Below are 17,943 nucleotides of genomic sequence, written 5' to 3'. Positions count from 1 at the left end.
TCCACTATTGTTTGTTATATATATTAACGATCTGGAAGTAGGGGTGGAGAATTGGATAAGCAAGTTTGCGGATGATACAAAGATTGGTGGTGTTGTGGACAGTGAGGAATATTACCGTAGATTAAAAGGTGATTTAGGAAGGCTGGAGGTGTGGGCTGAGAAATGGCTGATGGAATTTAATACAGATAAGTGTGAGGTGTTACATTTTGGAAAGGCAAATCTAAATAGGTCATATGCATTATATGGTAGGCTATTGAGATGTGTAGAGCAACAAAGGGATTTAGGAGTTGTGGTAAATAGTACCCTCAAGGCTGATACTCAGGTAGATGGTGTGGTGAAGAAGGCATTTGGAATGTTGGCCTTCATAAATCGGAGTATTGAATTCAAGAGTAGGGAGGTTATGATGAAATTGTACAAGGCATTGGTGAGGCCAAATTTGGAGTACTGTGTGCAGTTTTGGTCACCAAATTATAGGAAAGATATAAACAAAATAGAGAGAGTGCAGAGAAGGTTCACGAGAATGTTGACAGGATTTCAAGGTTTGAGTTACAGGAAAAGGTTGTGCAGACTGGGGCTTTTTTCTTTGGAGCGTAGAAGATTGAGAGGGGACTTGATAGAGGTGTTTAAGATTTTAGAAGGGACAGACAGAGTAAACGTGGAACGGCTTTTTCAATTAAGAGTGGGGGAGATTCAAACTAGAGGGCATGGTTTAAGATTGAAGGGGAAAATTATAAGGGGAACATGAGGGGAAATTTCTTTACGCAAAGGGTGGTAGGGATGTGGAATGAGCTTCTGACAGACGTGGTCGAGGCGGAATCATTGGTTACATTTAAGGAAAAACTGTATAGTTACATGGATAGGAGAGGACTGGAGGGGTATGGACCAGGTGCTGGTCAGTGGGACTGGGAGGGTGGGGATTTGTTACGGCATGAACTAGTAGGGCCGAACTGGCTTGTTCTGTGCTGTAAGTGGTTATATGGATTTCCATATAACCATTATATGGTTATATGGAAATCCAAGCAACTTGCAAAAGAAAAATCAAGGAAATAAATAAAAGTTTAAAATTATAAATGTAAATGTTCTCTGAAGTTACACATAAATCTTTAGTGAAGATGGTTGCAAACATTCAATCAGTGGAGGGTCTTGGTCGTGCTTTGCTAGTAGCAGCTGTTTGAATAATGTTGTGCTTGAATAAGAATAGTGGTGCCCATGGTGAAGAGCCAGCTGGTTCTCCTCACTGCTTGCCACTGAGGTGACTTCCCAAAGTGTTTCCCTATCCCTGCCTAGTATTAGTATTGTGACAAATTATATATTTTATAAAGATATGTTTTTGAAGGAGGTAGATTGTGTAGGTCACAAACACTTTTAACAAAACAGATCTCAGAGCTTTGTTCAAACGAGACACTCCAGGCCCAGTGCCTTTGTAAAGAAGATAAAAACTACTTTGCTAGAGGTTTTCAAAAGGATGTGCAAATAGAAGAACCCAGGATCAAGAGACTTCACAAGTAGGTGTTAACTGGACATGTTGTGGAATAATGGATCATTGTTTTGAAGGCAACAGACGAACGGGCTCAAAAGCTTGGGTCCGGTGCCATAATCTGTCTGGTTGCAGTTTGTTGTTCTAAGAAGGTCATGTGGTTTTGCAAGCAGAGAAAGAGAGAGAGAGAGAGAAGAGACCAAACAGGCAGAGAGAGAAAAAGAGAGAGAGAGAGAGAGAGAGAGAGAGAGAGAGAGAGAGAACTGGTTTCTGCAGCATGGCAAGCTGGCAGCTTGTTGAAACCCCATTTTGAAAATGGGTTGTCAGTTGAGTTCAGTCTGCTTAAAACCCTTGAGGAAATGGATGGCTAGAGTGTTTCACCTGATGTAAGGAAAACAAAAGGAAACTCTGTGGTGACCTGCAGAAGAAGAGGCTATCATTTGGAAAACCCTGATGGCGCAAGATTCTTCGGCAAGACACTGAAGTGGCTGATCGGAGTAAATCAGTCTGTGTGTGTCGAATGAGCAACAAATCTCTCTCTGTAACCAACAAGAACCTTCCTGAGTGGTAACCAATTATCTTTAAACACCAGAGCTTGGTGAAAATCCATAAATGTTAAATTCTGTATTCAGTATAAGAATTGTTTTATACCCGTGAACTTCGAGTAGTGAGAAGTCAGATTAGACTGTGAATCAAAGAACTTTTCTGAACTTAAACACATTACATACATTTGTGCTTCGAATTAGAAGGGGGTTAAGTTAAGTTAATAGTAATAAGTTAATGTTTGATCCTGTTTTTATGTTTCAAGAAAATTAAAAGTAACTTTTGCTTAAGTAACCATTTGTCTTGATGAATTTCTATTGCTGCTGGGTTTTGGGGACCTCTGGGCCCGTAACAGTATTCAATATATTAGTAAGGCTTTATCTGTAAACCTAGAGGAGCTGGGTTAGTGCCATACTGTTGCAGTGGCAGTGATGGAGGTTTGGATTTAAACTTAAATTTGTATGTTATAGGAATTACCTGATTTAAGTCAACTTTATATAATTAAGGACTATAATACAATTATTTTAAATTACTTTACATCTTGCACTCTTTTGTTTTTTTTTTATAAATTGTTTATTTTTAATGTATGTGTATTAGTTAGGTATTGTGAAAGAGTCTCAGGTGCCTGGAAAATTTACATATCCAACACCTGCAATCCCAGTCGGTGCCGGACACTGGGGATTTTACTGTATATACAAACATAACGCTAAATTTCTTGAACAATCAAATCAAGTAAAATCACTCCCATCCTTCAGCTACCTGGATGGCATGGTGAGCACAAGATGACAGCGCCAGTGACCAGGGTTTGAATCCAGCACTATCTGTAAGGAGCTTGTACAGTTTCTCCCACCTACAGGGGTTGTAGTTTAATTGGGGTATTTGGATGGCACGGGCTTGAGGGCCAGAAGGGCCTCCTACCATGCTGTATTTTCTTTTTAAATGAAAGTAATAACAGAAAATTCAATGGGTAAATTTTTTTTTAAATGTAGCCTTTTTTGTATGCATTCCTCCTGTTCCTCTCGTCTTATAAGAGTGGTTCAACTCATAAGACAATATTTCTCACAAAAGTAAACAATTGCAAATCCCTTTTGCAGGCAAGGAAGGAGCATTTGCTGATTACATTTCTGATACAACTAAGGAGGAAATTAATTTAATAGTTTGCAAGCCCATTCTTTTTTTTTTGAATATTTTATTTATGATTTTCCAGTCTTGAACTCAAAGCATTCTCAACATTATCAGTATCAAGGTTAACATGGTCAGTATTGACAACAATTTACAATAATCCATATTATACAGTTTCTGTAGAGTTCAAGCTCCTTTCATCTCCCTTCCACCCCCCAACCCATATTCGACACTGGACATATAAGCAGTCACACATACACAGGACACTAATGACATTCACAACAAAGGGAAGAAACATATGGAAGGGTTCTGATGGTTTGTCTCAGCACGGAGGCCAGAGCACAAGTGTCTTTTTCAGGTATTGGGACTTTATTTTACTTCATTTTGTGTTGAAGTGGTTACAAATTTGTGGTTAATTTCCAAATAAGTTTGAGCGATGTGTTTCCCCCATGATAAAGGACATTTGTCAGAAAAGTCTGTTTCGGTCATTGCAGACCTGTCCCTTCTATTATTGGTTTGTGCAGGGCAATATTTGTGTAGAAGTGGAGGCAAGGCAAGAAAATGGAATGGATGCATCTGAAGTAGTGCCCAATCCATTGGCATTTTTAAAATTAGATTTGCCTTGACTGTCTTCTGCAAGATTTACGAAAAGAAATGAGGAGGGATCTTTCATTCTAAAATTAAATCTATTTCCACACAAAAAGATTTGGAAATTACCTTCTAGCCTCCATGAATTTTCAGAATACATACATGAAATTTGAAGATTTAAAGTAAAAAGATTTTACATCCACAGTGACAAATTAATTAGACCACGACTGAAATCTAACGTTGGTTCCTTCGATTAGTAAATTTAGACGTACAGCACAGAAGCGTGAATGAATCTCAATGTTATTTTACTGCTGAAATAGAGATGGAATTAAACTTTTTTTTTAATATTGAAACATGAATATGTTCTTCCTCCAGATTAACTATTAGTTAAAAACATCATTCAGATTATGTTCTGTATTTGTTCTAAATTAGGACTTTTGAATACTGTTCTTTTTGCACCTAGTTGGATCTGTAATCATCAAAAATTTGAAATAGAAGTATGTTAAAATGTAAATGATTTTTAATTTGTTTCATAGCATTCGACCTTTATAATTAGACAATTAATTTCACAAGAACATGTATAGCATCCCAATTATCAGTTTCTTCAAATTTTCATTGGTTGTGACAAGACTTAACAATTATAATGACCAGAAATTGTGTACAAAGAATGAACTCCAGAGGGTCGTTAACTCAGCTTGCTAAATCACAGACACCAGACTTCGCCCCCATCGAGGACATCTGCATGAGACGGGGTCTTTAAAATGCAGCCTCTATCCTCTACCCCCCCCACCACCCAGGCCATTCCCTCTTCACTCTGCTACCATCGGGGGAAAAGGTCCAGGAGCCTAAAGACGAGCACTCAGCAGCACAGGGCCAGCTTCTTCCCCGCTGCCCTCAGATTTCTGAATGATCAATGAACCAAAGACACTGCCTTACTTTTTGTGCACTGTTATTTTTTAATGTTGTAAGGTGGTTATAATATGAATGTTTGCACTACAATGCTGCCACAAAACACCGAATTTCATGACTTGTTCATAATACATCCTGATTCTGAATTTGATTCTAAATGCTTATCTAATTTATTGAAAATCAATATTAATTCACTAAAAATACAACCGATACACATTGGAAAACATTAAATTTACCATTTTCAGGGATTTGCCTTATGCTCCTTAAATTCTGATGGCTAAGGCCAGCATTTATAATTATAAAATTTGAAAATTGGTGCAGTTCAACTAACTTTCAGCAATTCCACAAGAAGTTCTCATTCCTCCAAAAAAAGGCTTCAAATACTGAATCAACTGGATTTTTCATGACCCCAGATTGATCGATTTCTTTTTCAATATGGACTGTATGTCTTAAAGGTTAGCTAAAATTAAGAAGATTTCATATGTTGTTCCTGTCAAGATTCTTAATCTTGATTGGTTTCTCAGCCTGCTTGATGATACCAGGAGATTGTCAACAACTAACACATCAGAAATGTGGATTTGGAAAGGAGAATTTCAAGCCAGAGAGTCTTGGCTGAAGAAGGATCACAACTGAGTGCAAAACTGAGTGTCAAAATGACAGGCAAATGGGCAGAGGGATGAGGTTACCCAGTTGGTAAAAAAAAATCAAATCCTTGGTATGAAGCTACAGGATCAGAAAATGTGGAATCCTTGTGGATCGACTTGAGACACTGCAAGGGTAAAAAAAGACCCTGATGGGAATTATCCAAATAGTAGCCAGGATGTGAGCTGCACATTGCAACAGGAGTTGAGAAGGTGTGTGAGATCAACAGTGCTATATGGTGGTTATGGGGGACTTCAATATGATGGTAGATTGGGAAAATCAGGTTGTTGCTGGATCCCAGGAGAAGGCTTGTGTTGAATGCTCACAAAATGGCCTTTTACAGCAGCTTGGGATTGAGACGACTGGCGATAAAGCAGTTCTGCATTGGGCGCTCTTCAATGAATTACATTTGATTAAGAATGGCCTAATCCTGCTCCTATGCCTTTTGCTATTGTCTTACAATATTTCGGCATGGTTGGATGAGCAAGGGTGGCCCGCCTGGCATAATGCATTTACAGTGCCACCTATTGGGTCAGGACCGGGGTTCGACTCCAACGCTGTCCAGTGGTGGATGAACTACCACCCGGCCCTAGGAGGCCCATGACCTTGACCGGGCTACATCTGGAGCCCCTCGCTCCCCACCACGGGCCTGGGCTACACCTGCAGCCCCTCGCTCCCCATCACGGGCCTGGGTGACACCTGGAGCCCCTCGTTCCCCACCACGGGCCTGGGCTACAGCCGCCACCACTCGCTCCCCGACACTCCTTGCCACTGGACCGTGGCCCAGGTCACCCCCTCCCTCCCCACCCATCGCCTGCTGCGTATCTCTCCCGTTGTTCACTTACTATCGCAGGTGACAGGCTGCCCGCCCCCCTCCTCGCCAGCGACGCCAATCCTCACGCTGCCACCGCCGGTCCCCAGAAACCACCACGCGCGTCTCCCCAGCAACGGCGTGACGCCAATCCTCACGCTGCCACCGCCGGTTCCCAGAAACCACCACGCGCGTCACCCCGGCAACGGCGCGACGCCAATCCTCACGCTGCCACCGCCGGTCCCCAGAAACCACCACGCGCGTCACCCCGGTAACGGCGCGACGCCGACTCTGCCCCCGCCCCCATATTCATCAGCGACGCCCATGCAGTAAGTGGGGAATGAAATGAATAAGCTTCAGCCTACGGGTTACTGGCGCTGTCTGTGAGGAGTGTGTGCGTTCTTCCCTATCTGTGTGGGCTTTCTCTGGAGGGACCAGTCTCTTCCCACTGGGGTGTAGGTCATTGGGGTCCAAATTGGGTGGTTCGCCCTCATGGGCCGAAATGGCCTGTTACCATGCCGCATGACTAAACTTTTTAAAAATTACTTCAGACGTACTGTTAAATCGCAAAGGTTGTGAGGCAAGTGCAGGAAGAATACTTGATGATCCCAAAGGACAAAAGTGCCCCTTTCCGTGTTGCTTGACTGTGATTCTGCAGTCTTTCATTTAAATGAACCATGCTACTTGATTAATGCCGCGTCTAACTGTTAATTTGCATTTTCCCCACTCATTTCTCCGTTTACAGTCATCATTTATGCTCCTGCTATTCTCTGTGAACCAGTTCAAGTTACTCATTGTTGTTTTAAGAGATGAAAGGTGACTGATCTGAAAGATGACTGACCTATTGCCAATAGATGCTCCTGATATTTAGACATAGAGCACGGTAACAGGGGCCTTTTCAGCCCACGAGTCCAACACCCAATTAACCCACACTTCCCCCACCCCCCCAGTAGATACATTTCAAATGATGGGAGGAAACCGGAGCCCTTGGGGAAAACCCACACAGACATGGGGAGAACATACAAACTCATTGCAGAGAGTGAGGGATTTGAACCCCGGTCACGATCACTGGCGCAGGCTGGCTCACCTCCAATCCTGTAAATCCTCCCTAAATCCTCCCCGTAAGATTCCCAATAAAAGCTGAGCTGCCCTAGTCTCCTCCCTCCATGCCAGGCTTGGATCCGAGCCAGCATTATGTAAAGACATGCCTGATGTTGCAGGTTATTAAAGCCTTTAATCACTTGCTTCAAGCCTGCTTTGAGTTTTTGATCACGCTGCACTGCCCTGGCAGAAAGGTGCTGGTTGTCCGCCCTATCTATGCCTCTCATAATCTTGTAGACCTCTATCAAGCCTCCTCTCATCCTTCTGAGCTCCAAAGAGAAAATTGCCAGCTCTGCTCACCTTACCTCATAAGACTTGTTTCCCAATCCAGGCAATATCCTGGTAAATCTCCTCAGCACCCTTTCTATAGCTTCCACATCCTTCCTATAATGAGGCAACCAGAACTGAACACCAGAGATCTATAGAACTGCAACATGACCTCTCTGCTCTTGATTTCAATCCCCCATTAATGAAGTCCAGCATCCCATAGGCCTTCTTAACTATCCTTTCAACCTGTGCAGCAATCTTGAGGGATGTATGGCTTTGAACCCCAAGGTCCCTCTGTTCATCCACACTCCTAAGTAACTGAGCATTAACCCTGTACTCAGCCTTTTGGTTTGTCCTTCCAAAATGCATCACCTCACACTTAACCGGATTGAATCCATCTGTCACTTTTCTGCCCAACTCTGCATCCTGTCCATTTGACAACCTTCAGCTCCTCCAACCTTCATGTCATCCACAAACTTACTGACTCATCCTTCCGCCTCTTCATCCAGATCATTTATAAAAATCATAAAGAGCAGGGATCCCAGAACAGATCCTTGTGGCACTCCACTAGTCACTGACCTCCAGGCAGAATTTTGTTCTCTCACCAAATAAACTTCAATTGTTAATTTTCCATGTCCTACACACCAGTGCCTGCTGATCAGAAATAAAAGACTCTCAGAAACATGGTTCATAATTTCAAGATGATGTCTAATCTAGGCATAAATAAGACATTTATTAATGATTTCAGGTGCCTGTCTGATTTTTCACTCATACCTTAAAGAAGAATTCAGCCCTGAATTGTCAGTAATATATCCTTACCTCCTATGGACACTGAGTTCCTCCAGCATTTCTGTGTTTTTACTACAATCAGAGTGTTTGCTGACTTTCGTGTTTCGCTCTTAGACAATAGACAATAGACAATAGGAGCTGGAGGAGGCCATTTGGCCCGTCGGGCCAACACCGCCATTTTAGATCATGGCTGATCATTACCATCAGTACCCCTTTCCAGCCTTATCCCCATAACCCTTAACTCAGTTACCCACAAGAGTCTTATCTAACTCTCTTTTGAACATAGTCAGCGAATCCGCCTCTACCACCCTCTGTGGCAGAGCATTCCACAGATTCACACTTCTCTGGGTAAAAAAATGCTTTCTCATCTCCGTCCTAAAGGGCCTACCCTGTATTCTTAAACTATGCCCTCTAGTCCTCGTCTCCCCCATCATTGGGAACAAGTAATCAGACTTCACCTTGTCTATCCCCCTGATGATTTTGTATACTTCAATCATGTCCCCCCCCATCCTTCTAAACTCCAATGGATACAAGTCCAGTTTTTCTAGCCTTGCTGCATATGACAACCCTGCCATCCCTGGAACTAACCTTGTAAATCTGCGCTGCACACCCAGTCATTTTCCAGTCATTTTCAGTTTCTATCATCAATCAATCAATTTTAAACCATAAATTGTATGTTGCAACATGTTAAGTGCCGATGCAGCATCTTTTATTAGACTTCATTAAACATAATTAAATTTGACTGGTACACAACCCTCGGGCATAATTCATTGCCTGAGGAATGTGCCAACACTGCTGTTAGGAGAGAATGGAAGCAATTCTCTGAGTGCCTGGCTCAGAAAGAAAATAATATTTATAAATGAAATGCTGAATCTGCCTATTGCAGAGCAATATAATTGCCTTCATCTTTCCCCACTGTTTTCTTTCTGACTTCTCTGAACAATGCGTTTGGTTGTGCACAGGTCAAGACCAAATGGGCACCTTTCAAAATTGGGTTCAGAAATTGATTGCTGAATAAAATCATCAACACTGACCTGACATCCAATATCCATTCATCAACATCCTTTGCAGGATGAATGCAATTCCGCATTGATTTTCTTTGTCATTCCATGAACAGACACTCTTGACTTTATACCCGGTCGGGCAGTTATTCTTAACTGGCATCCTATGGAAACCTGGGGGCCACAGCTTTGTTTTCTTCCACCTCATGTAACATAAATATTTTATTCACTCATAGAAATAGAGAATGAAATTCTGTTATCCGCTCGTGTGACTCTTGACTACCTGCACCAGTTTCTTTAATCAAGAACTTCAGTGCTTTTTGAAAACCAATATGTTAAAAAAAACCTTTTCTTAACTTTTTAAAATAAATCATTCAAAGCATGACAGGTATCATTAAACAAATTGAGTGATTAATTGGCATACACCATAGGTAATTTTAGAAATTTTCCAGGGTACTTGAAGAAAGGGAAGGAAAATGTCTGAAGTAATTTGCTGTAATTAAAAGAAATGCATACCTTATTATAGATTGATAATGTTTTAAGAAAAATTAAAATGCTGTACTTAAAATGATCACATGGAAAGATCTTCAACCTCTCCCTGCTTCAAGAAAGCAAAATCCAGAGATCTTTCTTCTAAATAATATAAGAAGTAAAGAACTTGGTCTCGATTTGGATGAAGCTCAAAAAAGATTTATTATGATAGCCTTAGCTGTAGCAAAAAAATGTATAATGTCAACCTGGAAATCAGAAGAGAGCCTGAGATTACAGCAATGGTACATAGAAATGAATAAATGTATTCCATTGGAAAAAATAACATCACAGTATTCAAACAAATTTGAGAAACGTACATGGAGCACAACAGAGAGGGCCTACCAAGGACTTCCACCCCCTAAAATGACAGAATGAGAAGAAGACAAAATGAACTGACCCAGTGTGTAAAAGTAGATGACACAATTGTCTTTTTTATTTTCATTGTGTGATAACATTGTTTAATGGGTTTATTGTATTATATATGTTGAACCTTTAGTGGGTAGGGAGGGGGGTGGGAAGGAGGGAGGGAAGGGAGGGGGAAAAGGGGAGAAAATGACACTGTGTATATTCAAGAGGGAAATGTTTGTGTATATTTTTGTTAATATGGTTCATAGTGTGAAAAATTTTTAAAAATTAAAAAGAAGGCCAGTGTTGAAGAACGCATGAAATGATTAATGGCCTGTGGCCCTGACTTGCACCATCATGAAGTGCTTCCAGAAGCTGGTCATGGTTCACATTAACCCACTTCAACATGCTAATTACCCTCAACAATTCTATGACAGGCACCCTCTCTGGCCCGAAACTCAGCCTTGGAGCATCTGGATAACAAGTAAACCTATGTCAAACTATCTTTCATTTACGACAGCTCCAATTTTCCTATCCTGTATATTGCAATCAGTAAAGATTGGTGATAAGACCTTCTCCAGCATCACCCTTAACACTGGTGCCCTGAAAGGCTGCTTATTCAGCCCTCTACAATACTCCTTGCACACCCATGACCATGTGGCCAAACACTACTCCATCCCCATTTATGAGTTCACAGATGACACCACCGCTGTAGGCCGGACTTCAAACAACAATGAGTTAGAATATAGAAGAGAGATGCAGGTACAAATAGCTTGTTGCTGCACAATGCTTTTTGCAAGAGACAACACGACAGCAGCTTGCCTGGGAGACCATGTGATCTTTGCAGGCAGAGGAGAAGAGTTTTGCTCTCAAAGAGAGAGGGTGTGAAACAGAGAGAGAGGAGACAGAAATCAGTTCCAGAAGGACAAGCTGGCAAACTTTGAAAGGCTGCCTGGTCAAAGGAGGAGATTGGTGGTGTGAAAGGTGACCTGAAAGAAAGAGGATCATCTGGAGAACCCTGAAGGGACAAGTTTCATCAGCAAGACAGATTGAGAAGGAATCAGTTGCGGATGTACTGGAAAAGGAATCTCTCTCTGAAAACCAGCAAGAACCCTTCTGAGTGGTAACCATTTACCTGTTAAGCACCAAAGCCTGGTGAACTTTATTAATGCTAACTTCTGTGCACAGTACAAGAATTGGACTGTGAACCAAAAAACTTTTCTAATCTTAAATATATATTACACACACCTGCGCTTAGTGTTAGAGGGGGGATTAAGTAGTTAGGTAGGTTAAGTAAGTAGGTTAAGTAATAAGTTAAAGTTCAATTCTGTTTTCTTGTTCAAATATAATTAAAAACTACTTTCGTTTAAGTAATCCTGCGTTGTGGTGCATATCTATTTCTGCTGGTTTTTTGGGTCCTCTGTACTCCATATCACAAGAATCTTAATCTTGGGCCCAGCCCTATCCTTCTCTGTCATTAACCTAAAACTAATAGTATTATGATCACTAGAGCCAAAGTGTTCCCCAACACAAACCTCTGGTCGGTTCTTCAAAGTTGTAATTTAGAAAACTTTCCTGAACATATTTGACAAACTCCAACGCATCCACCCCTTTTACAGAATGGGCATCCCAGTGAATGTGTGGATAGTTTAAAATCTCCTGCAGTCACCACCTTATGTTTACTACACACATATATGCTATCTCCTTACAAATTTGCTCCTCTAATTCCCTCTGTCCCTCCTATCCACTTGTTTAATACACCCCCATTAGTGTTTTCATGCCTTTCCCATTCCTCACTTCCACCCAAATAGCCTCATTGGACGAGCCCTCAAATCTATCCTGCCACAGCACTGCTGTAATGTTTTTCTCTAACAAACAATGTGACTCCTCCACCTTTTAGTCCCCCTGTTCTATCACACCTAAAACAATACAATCCTGGAATATTTAGCTGCCAGTCTTATCCCTCCTGTAACCAAGTCTCACTGATGGCTACAATATCATATTTCCATGTGTCAATCCATGCTCTAAGCTCCTCCACCTTTCTTACCATGTTTCTTGCATTGAAATGTGTATACTTGAGAGCATGTCCCCCACATTCACTCGTTAGATTACCATTTACTTTTACTACCCCCCTTCATTAATTTTAACAATCTGATTCCTCTCTCCCTTCAAATCTAGTGGTTCTTCCAACCTAATCTCTGCACTCTCATTATGATTCCCACCCCTCCTGCCAAACTAGTTTAAACCATCCCCAACAGATCTAGCAAGCATGCCATGAGGATATTGGTCCCTCTCCAGTTCAGGTGCAGCCTATCCTTTTTGTAGAGGTCAGACTTTCCCCAGAAGAGATCCCAATAATTCACAAGTGTGAAGCCCTGCCCCCTGCCCCTCTTCAGCCATGCATCCATCCGCCATGTCTTCCTATTCCTACCCTCTCTAGCGCATGGCACAAGTAGCCATCCCAAGATTACCACCCTTGAGGTCTTGCTTTTTAACTTCTTCCCTAACTCCCTATATTCTTCCTTCAGGACCTCATCCCCATTTCTATCTATGTGGACCATGCCATCTGGCTTCTCGCCCTCCCCCTCCAGAGACATCCCTGACCCTGGTACCTGGAAGGTAACATACCACCCGGGAGCCTTGATCTATTCCAGCAAATCTCCTATCCACTTGTCTAACCAACAAATCCCCAATCACGTGAGATGGCCAGTGAAAGGTTTTTCACCAAATTGGATGCATCCCAGGGCTTCTGGCAATTAAAACTGCATGAAGATAGCACAAAATACTGCACATTCAATACACTGTTTGGCCGATGCTCTTATTTAAGAATGCCTTTTGTAATTTCCTCAGCTCTGGAAGTGTTCCAGAGGACAATGGAGCACATCATAGAAGGCATAAATAGGAATGTGTGCATATGGATGACATGATCATATGAGGATCCACATAGGAGCAACACAATGAGAGTCTCATCAAAGTGCTACAACACTTCCAGAATTATGGATTAAAGTTAGAGAAAAATGTCAGTTTGGTGTGAAGGAAATCACCTTTCTGGGAGATAAGCTGTAGGAGGCAGGTGTGGAGCCAGACAATCACAAGGTGAAAGAAATTCTAGAGAAACCCTAACCCACTGACAAAAAGGCCATATTTAGAGTGCTGGGAATTATCAATTTCATTGGTAAATTCATACCAAACGTGCCTTGCAAAACAATGTACCAAAGGAAGTTGTAACAGGCTCTTGTGGACAGGGAAGTTAAGGGTTATGGAGATAAGGCTGGGATTGGTTATTGAAAGGGAAAGATCAGCCATGATCTGATAAATAGCGGTGCTGGCTCGAAGGGCCAATTGGCCTACTCCAGCACCTATTGTCTATTGTCTAAATGTGAATCAAGTGGACAGACAACCACGAGGAAGAATGGGGATGACTGATGACCATTTGAATTACAGAACCAGTGCTTTTGATGTTCTTTGACCATCCATAAGGAAAATAAATCTACGGATGATTTAAAAGATGGAATAGGTGCCATACTACTTCAGGCTATAGGAGAAGATCGGAGGCCAGTAGCACACACATCAAGGACAATGACAACATCTGAATGTCGATATGCACAAATTGAGAATGGGTGCCTAGGTCTGGTCTATGGATTCAAGAAATTCCACAGCTATGTTATGGTCTACCAACATTTATACCAGAGACAGACCACAAGCCATTAATAACAATAATCAAAAAAAGCCTCAGTGAGATGTCACTGCGAATCCAAAGACTGATGACAAAGCTACAATGTTATGACTTTGAATTGGTGTACACACCAGGGAAACTCATTATGCTGGTTGATGGACTGAACGGCCAACAATGCAGAGTGAAGCACACAATGAGAGTTCCCCAGTGACAGACGTGAATCTCCATGTGAATCTGATCACTGTATCTGACATGGAATCCAAGCAGATCACAGCTGAAACAGCAAAGTCATCAAGAATCTAAATGAAGGTTTGCCTAGAGGTGAATGTCAGCCATTCTACAACATGAGAGCAGATCTGAGTGTTGTCAATGGGCTTCTACTCAGACAGAGCTGAATTATTATTCTTCAATCACTTCAACAAAAGATGCTGAAAAGGCTGCATGAGGGGAACTTTAGAATATGAAAATGAAAGCGGAGGGTCAGAACTGTTGGCCATAGATAAATGCCGACATTTGACAGGATGGTTTCAAGCTGTGAGACCTGTCAAAGGAACACATGATCATAACTGACTTACCAGAGGAGCCAAGGCAGAAGTTGGGATTTTTCTGTTCCACTTGGATAGAAAGAATTACCATAAATATTCATGTATAATGCATTTCATGTATATGATCCCCCCATTTTTGAGGGGAAAAAGAGGGAAAAATTGTCCCCCTGTGTACAATACGACCTCCTTCCCCTCACCCACCCAAGTCGCCCTGGCATCTCTCCCCCCTCACCTGCCCGAGTCGCATTGCCATCTCTTCACCCGCCTGCCTGAGTCGCACTGCCGTCTCTCTGCCAGCCCACCTGAGTTGCACTGCCATCTCTCCACCCACCCACCCACCCGAGTCGCACTGCCATCTCTCCGCCCACCTGCCTGAGTCGCGCTGCCGTCTCTCCCCCCACCCCCACCCCAGTCGGCCTGCCGTCAATGGAGGCAGCTGCTGAGAATCTGACTTATCATTAAAAATGGCAGAAAAATAAAATAAAATGTTACTCCTATGTATAATGTGACCCCCCCCCTACTTTGAGGTCAAATTTTGGTACAAATTTTTTCGCATTATACTCGAATATTTACGGTACCTGCTGGTTATTGACTATCTCTCAAACTGTCCTGAGATGGTGCTGCTTCCCAACATGTCTGCTGCCTGTGTGATCAGATACATGAAGTTGATCTTTGTAAGACATGGAATTCCTCAAATCATCTTCAGTGACAATGGACCATGCTACAGTTGTAGAGAATTCCAGAACTTTGCAGATAGTATGGTTTTTGACATGTGACTTCATGTCCTCGGCTTCCACAGTCAAATGGTAAAACAGAGAAAGGAGTTCACATAGTTAGGCAGTTGCTCAAGGAAGCACAAGAAGTGGCTCAGATCCTTATCGAGCACTATTGAGTGACCGAGCTTCACCACTTGAACATGGCATTTCACCTGCTGAGCTCCTGATGACTATGCACCACACTTCCCTACTCTGCATATCCAAACAAGAACAGGGATGTCGAAGATGTCGAAGATGTCAAATGGAAACAAAAGCATCTGCACAGGAGACAAAAAGCAAACTATGACAAGTCAGCAAGAAGCTTAGGACCACTGGCACAAAACGACACAGTGAAATTCAGGAAGTTCAACATCTAGAAGAAGTAAATCCAAGATCCTACACTGTCAGAACAGTGGATGGTCAAATACTGAGGAGGAATCGAAAGAGCCTGCTGAAAATGCTAGTGACACTGCAGGAACAGACAAATACAGAGGATCCAGCCTGCACAGCAACAGAGGGAACATCACCAATGCTGGACCATTGTGGATGAGTGGAGTTGACACATGCACCTGTGTTGATAAGATCCACCCGCATTATCAAAGCACCCAACAGGCTGAATCTCTAAAAGAAAAAGTACTGCACACTTAAAAATGTCTGCTGCTGATATTTGTGTTTATGTTTAACTTTAAATTGAAATGAATACCATGATTGAACATCTTAAGGAAAGGGGATGTGGTGATTGGGAGTTGGTGATCCTCCTCACCAACTCCCAATGACTGCCAGAGGGTGTCGGAGATGAAATGACTTTGGGTTAGATGCCAAAAATTGATGTTCCCCACGTAGTTGTGAGTTGATAATAAAATATAAGTAATATAAAAGAACCCAAGATTCTTTACCACAATAGAAGAAACATCACAATGTTTTTTTTTCCCTTTATTTGCCCCTGTGCTCCAAAGTTTTCAATTTGTAATCAAACAATTCACATGTGATTAAAATGCTCATTCCTGATTTTATTTAACGTTATTTGTATACATTTTGGATTGACCATGTAGAAATTAGAGCAATAGTCCCCTCATTTCAGGGCACTGTAATGTTTTGGACATAGCAGGGTGTTGTGACTGAGGAAACAGGTTGGTTTGGTTATTCTCAAAGGCAAGGACTCTGAACACAGTTTTGATGGGAAAGTATTTTATTTACAGAAGGCAAGTGCGGGAAATGGTAACTGATGTAGCATACGTGTGCACGCACACACACACACACACACACACACACACACACACACACACACACACACACACACACACACACACACACACACACACACACACACACACACACACACACACACAATGAACTGGTACATACAATAATCAAGGAAAAATCACTACGATGCCCCCCCCCCCCTTGACTCAGTGCAGGCAAGGCTTTGTGCCTCAAAGGACACTCATTAAATGTTCCCAACTCTTTTAACAGTGCACATCTTACCAACAGTTTCTCCACAATTCTAGGGCCTGGAGTGAAGCAGGGTGGTCCCAAGCTGGCAAAGAGAGAGAACAAAGAGCACATGGCACTGTTATAGTGCTGGAAGGACAAGCCCAGATCAGTTCCAGGGGGGCAATGACAAAAGCCAATTGCCCAAGGCCAAATACAGGCAGGCTGGAGAGTTGTGGTGAATCTCTGCTAAGTTCCCTGTCTTCCCTTCGGCGAGCCTTGCTGTACTAACATTGGCTGTGCATTATCTCTTCTATTAAAGACACTCCCCTTGGGTATAACTGTGTATGCACCTATTTTCTTTCATTATTGTACCATGAGTTTCTGCTAATAAAAGCCATAATTATTGTTTGACCACATCGTCTTTGATTCCTTCATCACTGGCACTTCAATTTTATTAGCAGAAATGGATGCAACACTCAAGCCAGAGCGGCTGATAATTGACCAGTCTGCCCTGAGGGTTATAGAAATTTTCAACCACTGGAATGCTTGTTTCGATTACTACATGGCTCGAAACAATGTGGTCGATGAGGCGATACAGTGGGGCCATCTGAATTCCCTGCTGGGTGAGGTCCCTATTGTTGTAACACAAAGAACTACCACTCTGGCTATAGCCCGGGAACGTCTGACTGCTTACTACATGGCACCACTGAATGTGGTGTTTGCTCGACACCAGTTGCTGACTAGACGCCAGAAACCTGGGGAAAGTGATGCTGCCTATGCACTGGCCCTCGACTCATTGGCAAACGAATGTGATGTCAGGGCAGTCAATGTGCAACAACACCGCAATGCCTTGAAACTGGATGCTTTTGTCAACGGAATCGACTCCAGTTACATCCAACAGAGGCTGCTGGAGACGGAGCCCTTAACCTAAGATCGGGCAGTAACTCGAGTCAAAACACTGAGAAGTGCTATATGGTCCAGTGAAATGCTAGAAACTGAAGGGGAAACATCCAGGAGTGCTGGAACCCCGAAGGAAAGAAAAGGACGAACCCCTGGCAAATTCTACTTCTGTGATAAAAGCTGGCACCCCTGACAGAAGTGCCCGGCTCGATTTGCTACCTGGAGCTATTGTGGGAAACTCAGCCACTTCGCTAAAGCATGTAAGGTAAAAAGTACTCCCACTAATGAGGAGAAGAGAAGCACCAAGAAAATTCATCCTGGGGCTGTGGGAATGGAAGACAACTGTGAAAAGGAGGAATCTTCAGACGAGCTGACTGAACCAACTTCAAGTGACAGCAAGGTGAGATCAGCACAAAGTTCCCCTGTGTTAGCTCAATTGACTGTAAAGCTTGGGGAATATTATGGACTGAAACGATCGACTATGAAGGGGGAGGTGAATGGTGAGAC

The 17,943-nt window shown here is 42.5% G+C and overlaps 1 protein-coding gene across 1 annotated transcript; it reads left to right on the top strand.

Moving 5' to 3' along the window:
- The first annotated feature begins 3,411 nt into the window (after positions 1 to 3,411).
- Positions 3,412 to 16,927, top strand: LOC138756753 (uncharacterized). Its single transcript, XM_069923138.1, has 3 exons — positions 3,412 to 3,500; positions 5,909 to 6,421; positions 16,611 to 16,927. The coding sequence occupies exons 1-3, from the start codon at positions 3,412 to 3,414 to the stop codon at positions 16,822 to 16,824; spliced, it is 816 nt and encodes a 271-aa protein (XP_069779239.1). The 3' UTR covers positions 16,825 to 16,927.
- The last annotated feature ends 1,016 nt before the right edge of the window (positions 16,928 to 17,943 follow it).

Source organism: Narcine bancroftii, chromosome 3 (assembly GCF_036971445.1).
Source record: "Narcine bancroftii isolate sNarBan1 chromosome 3, sNarBan1.hap1, whole genome shotgun sequence".
Taxonomy (NCBI): domain Eukaryota; kingdom Metazoa; phylum Chordata; class Chondrichthyes; order Torpediniformes; family Narcinidae; genus Narcine; species Narcine bancroftii.
The sequence above is the reverse complement of the archived record's forward strand: the minus strand, read 5'-3'. Positions and strand labels throughout refer to the sequence as shown.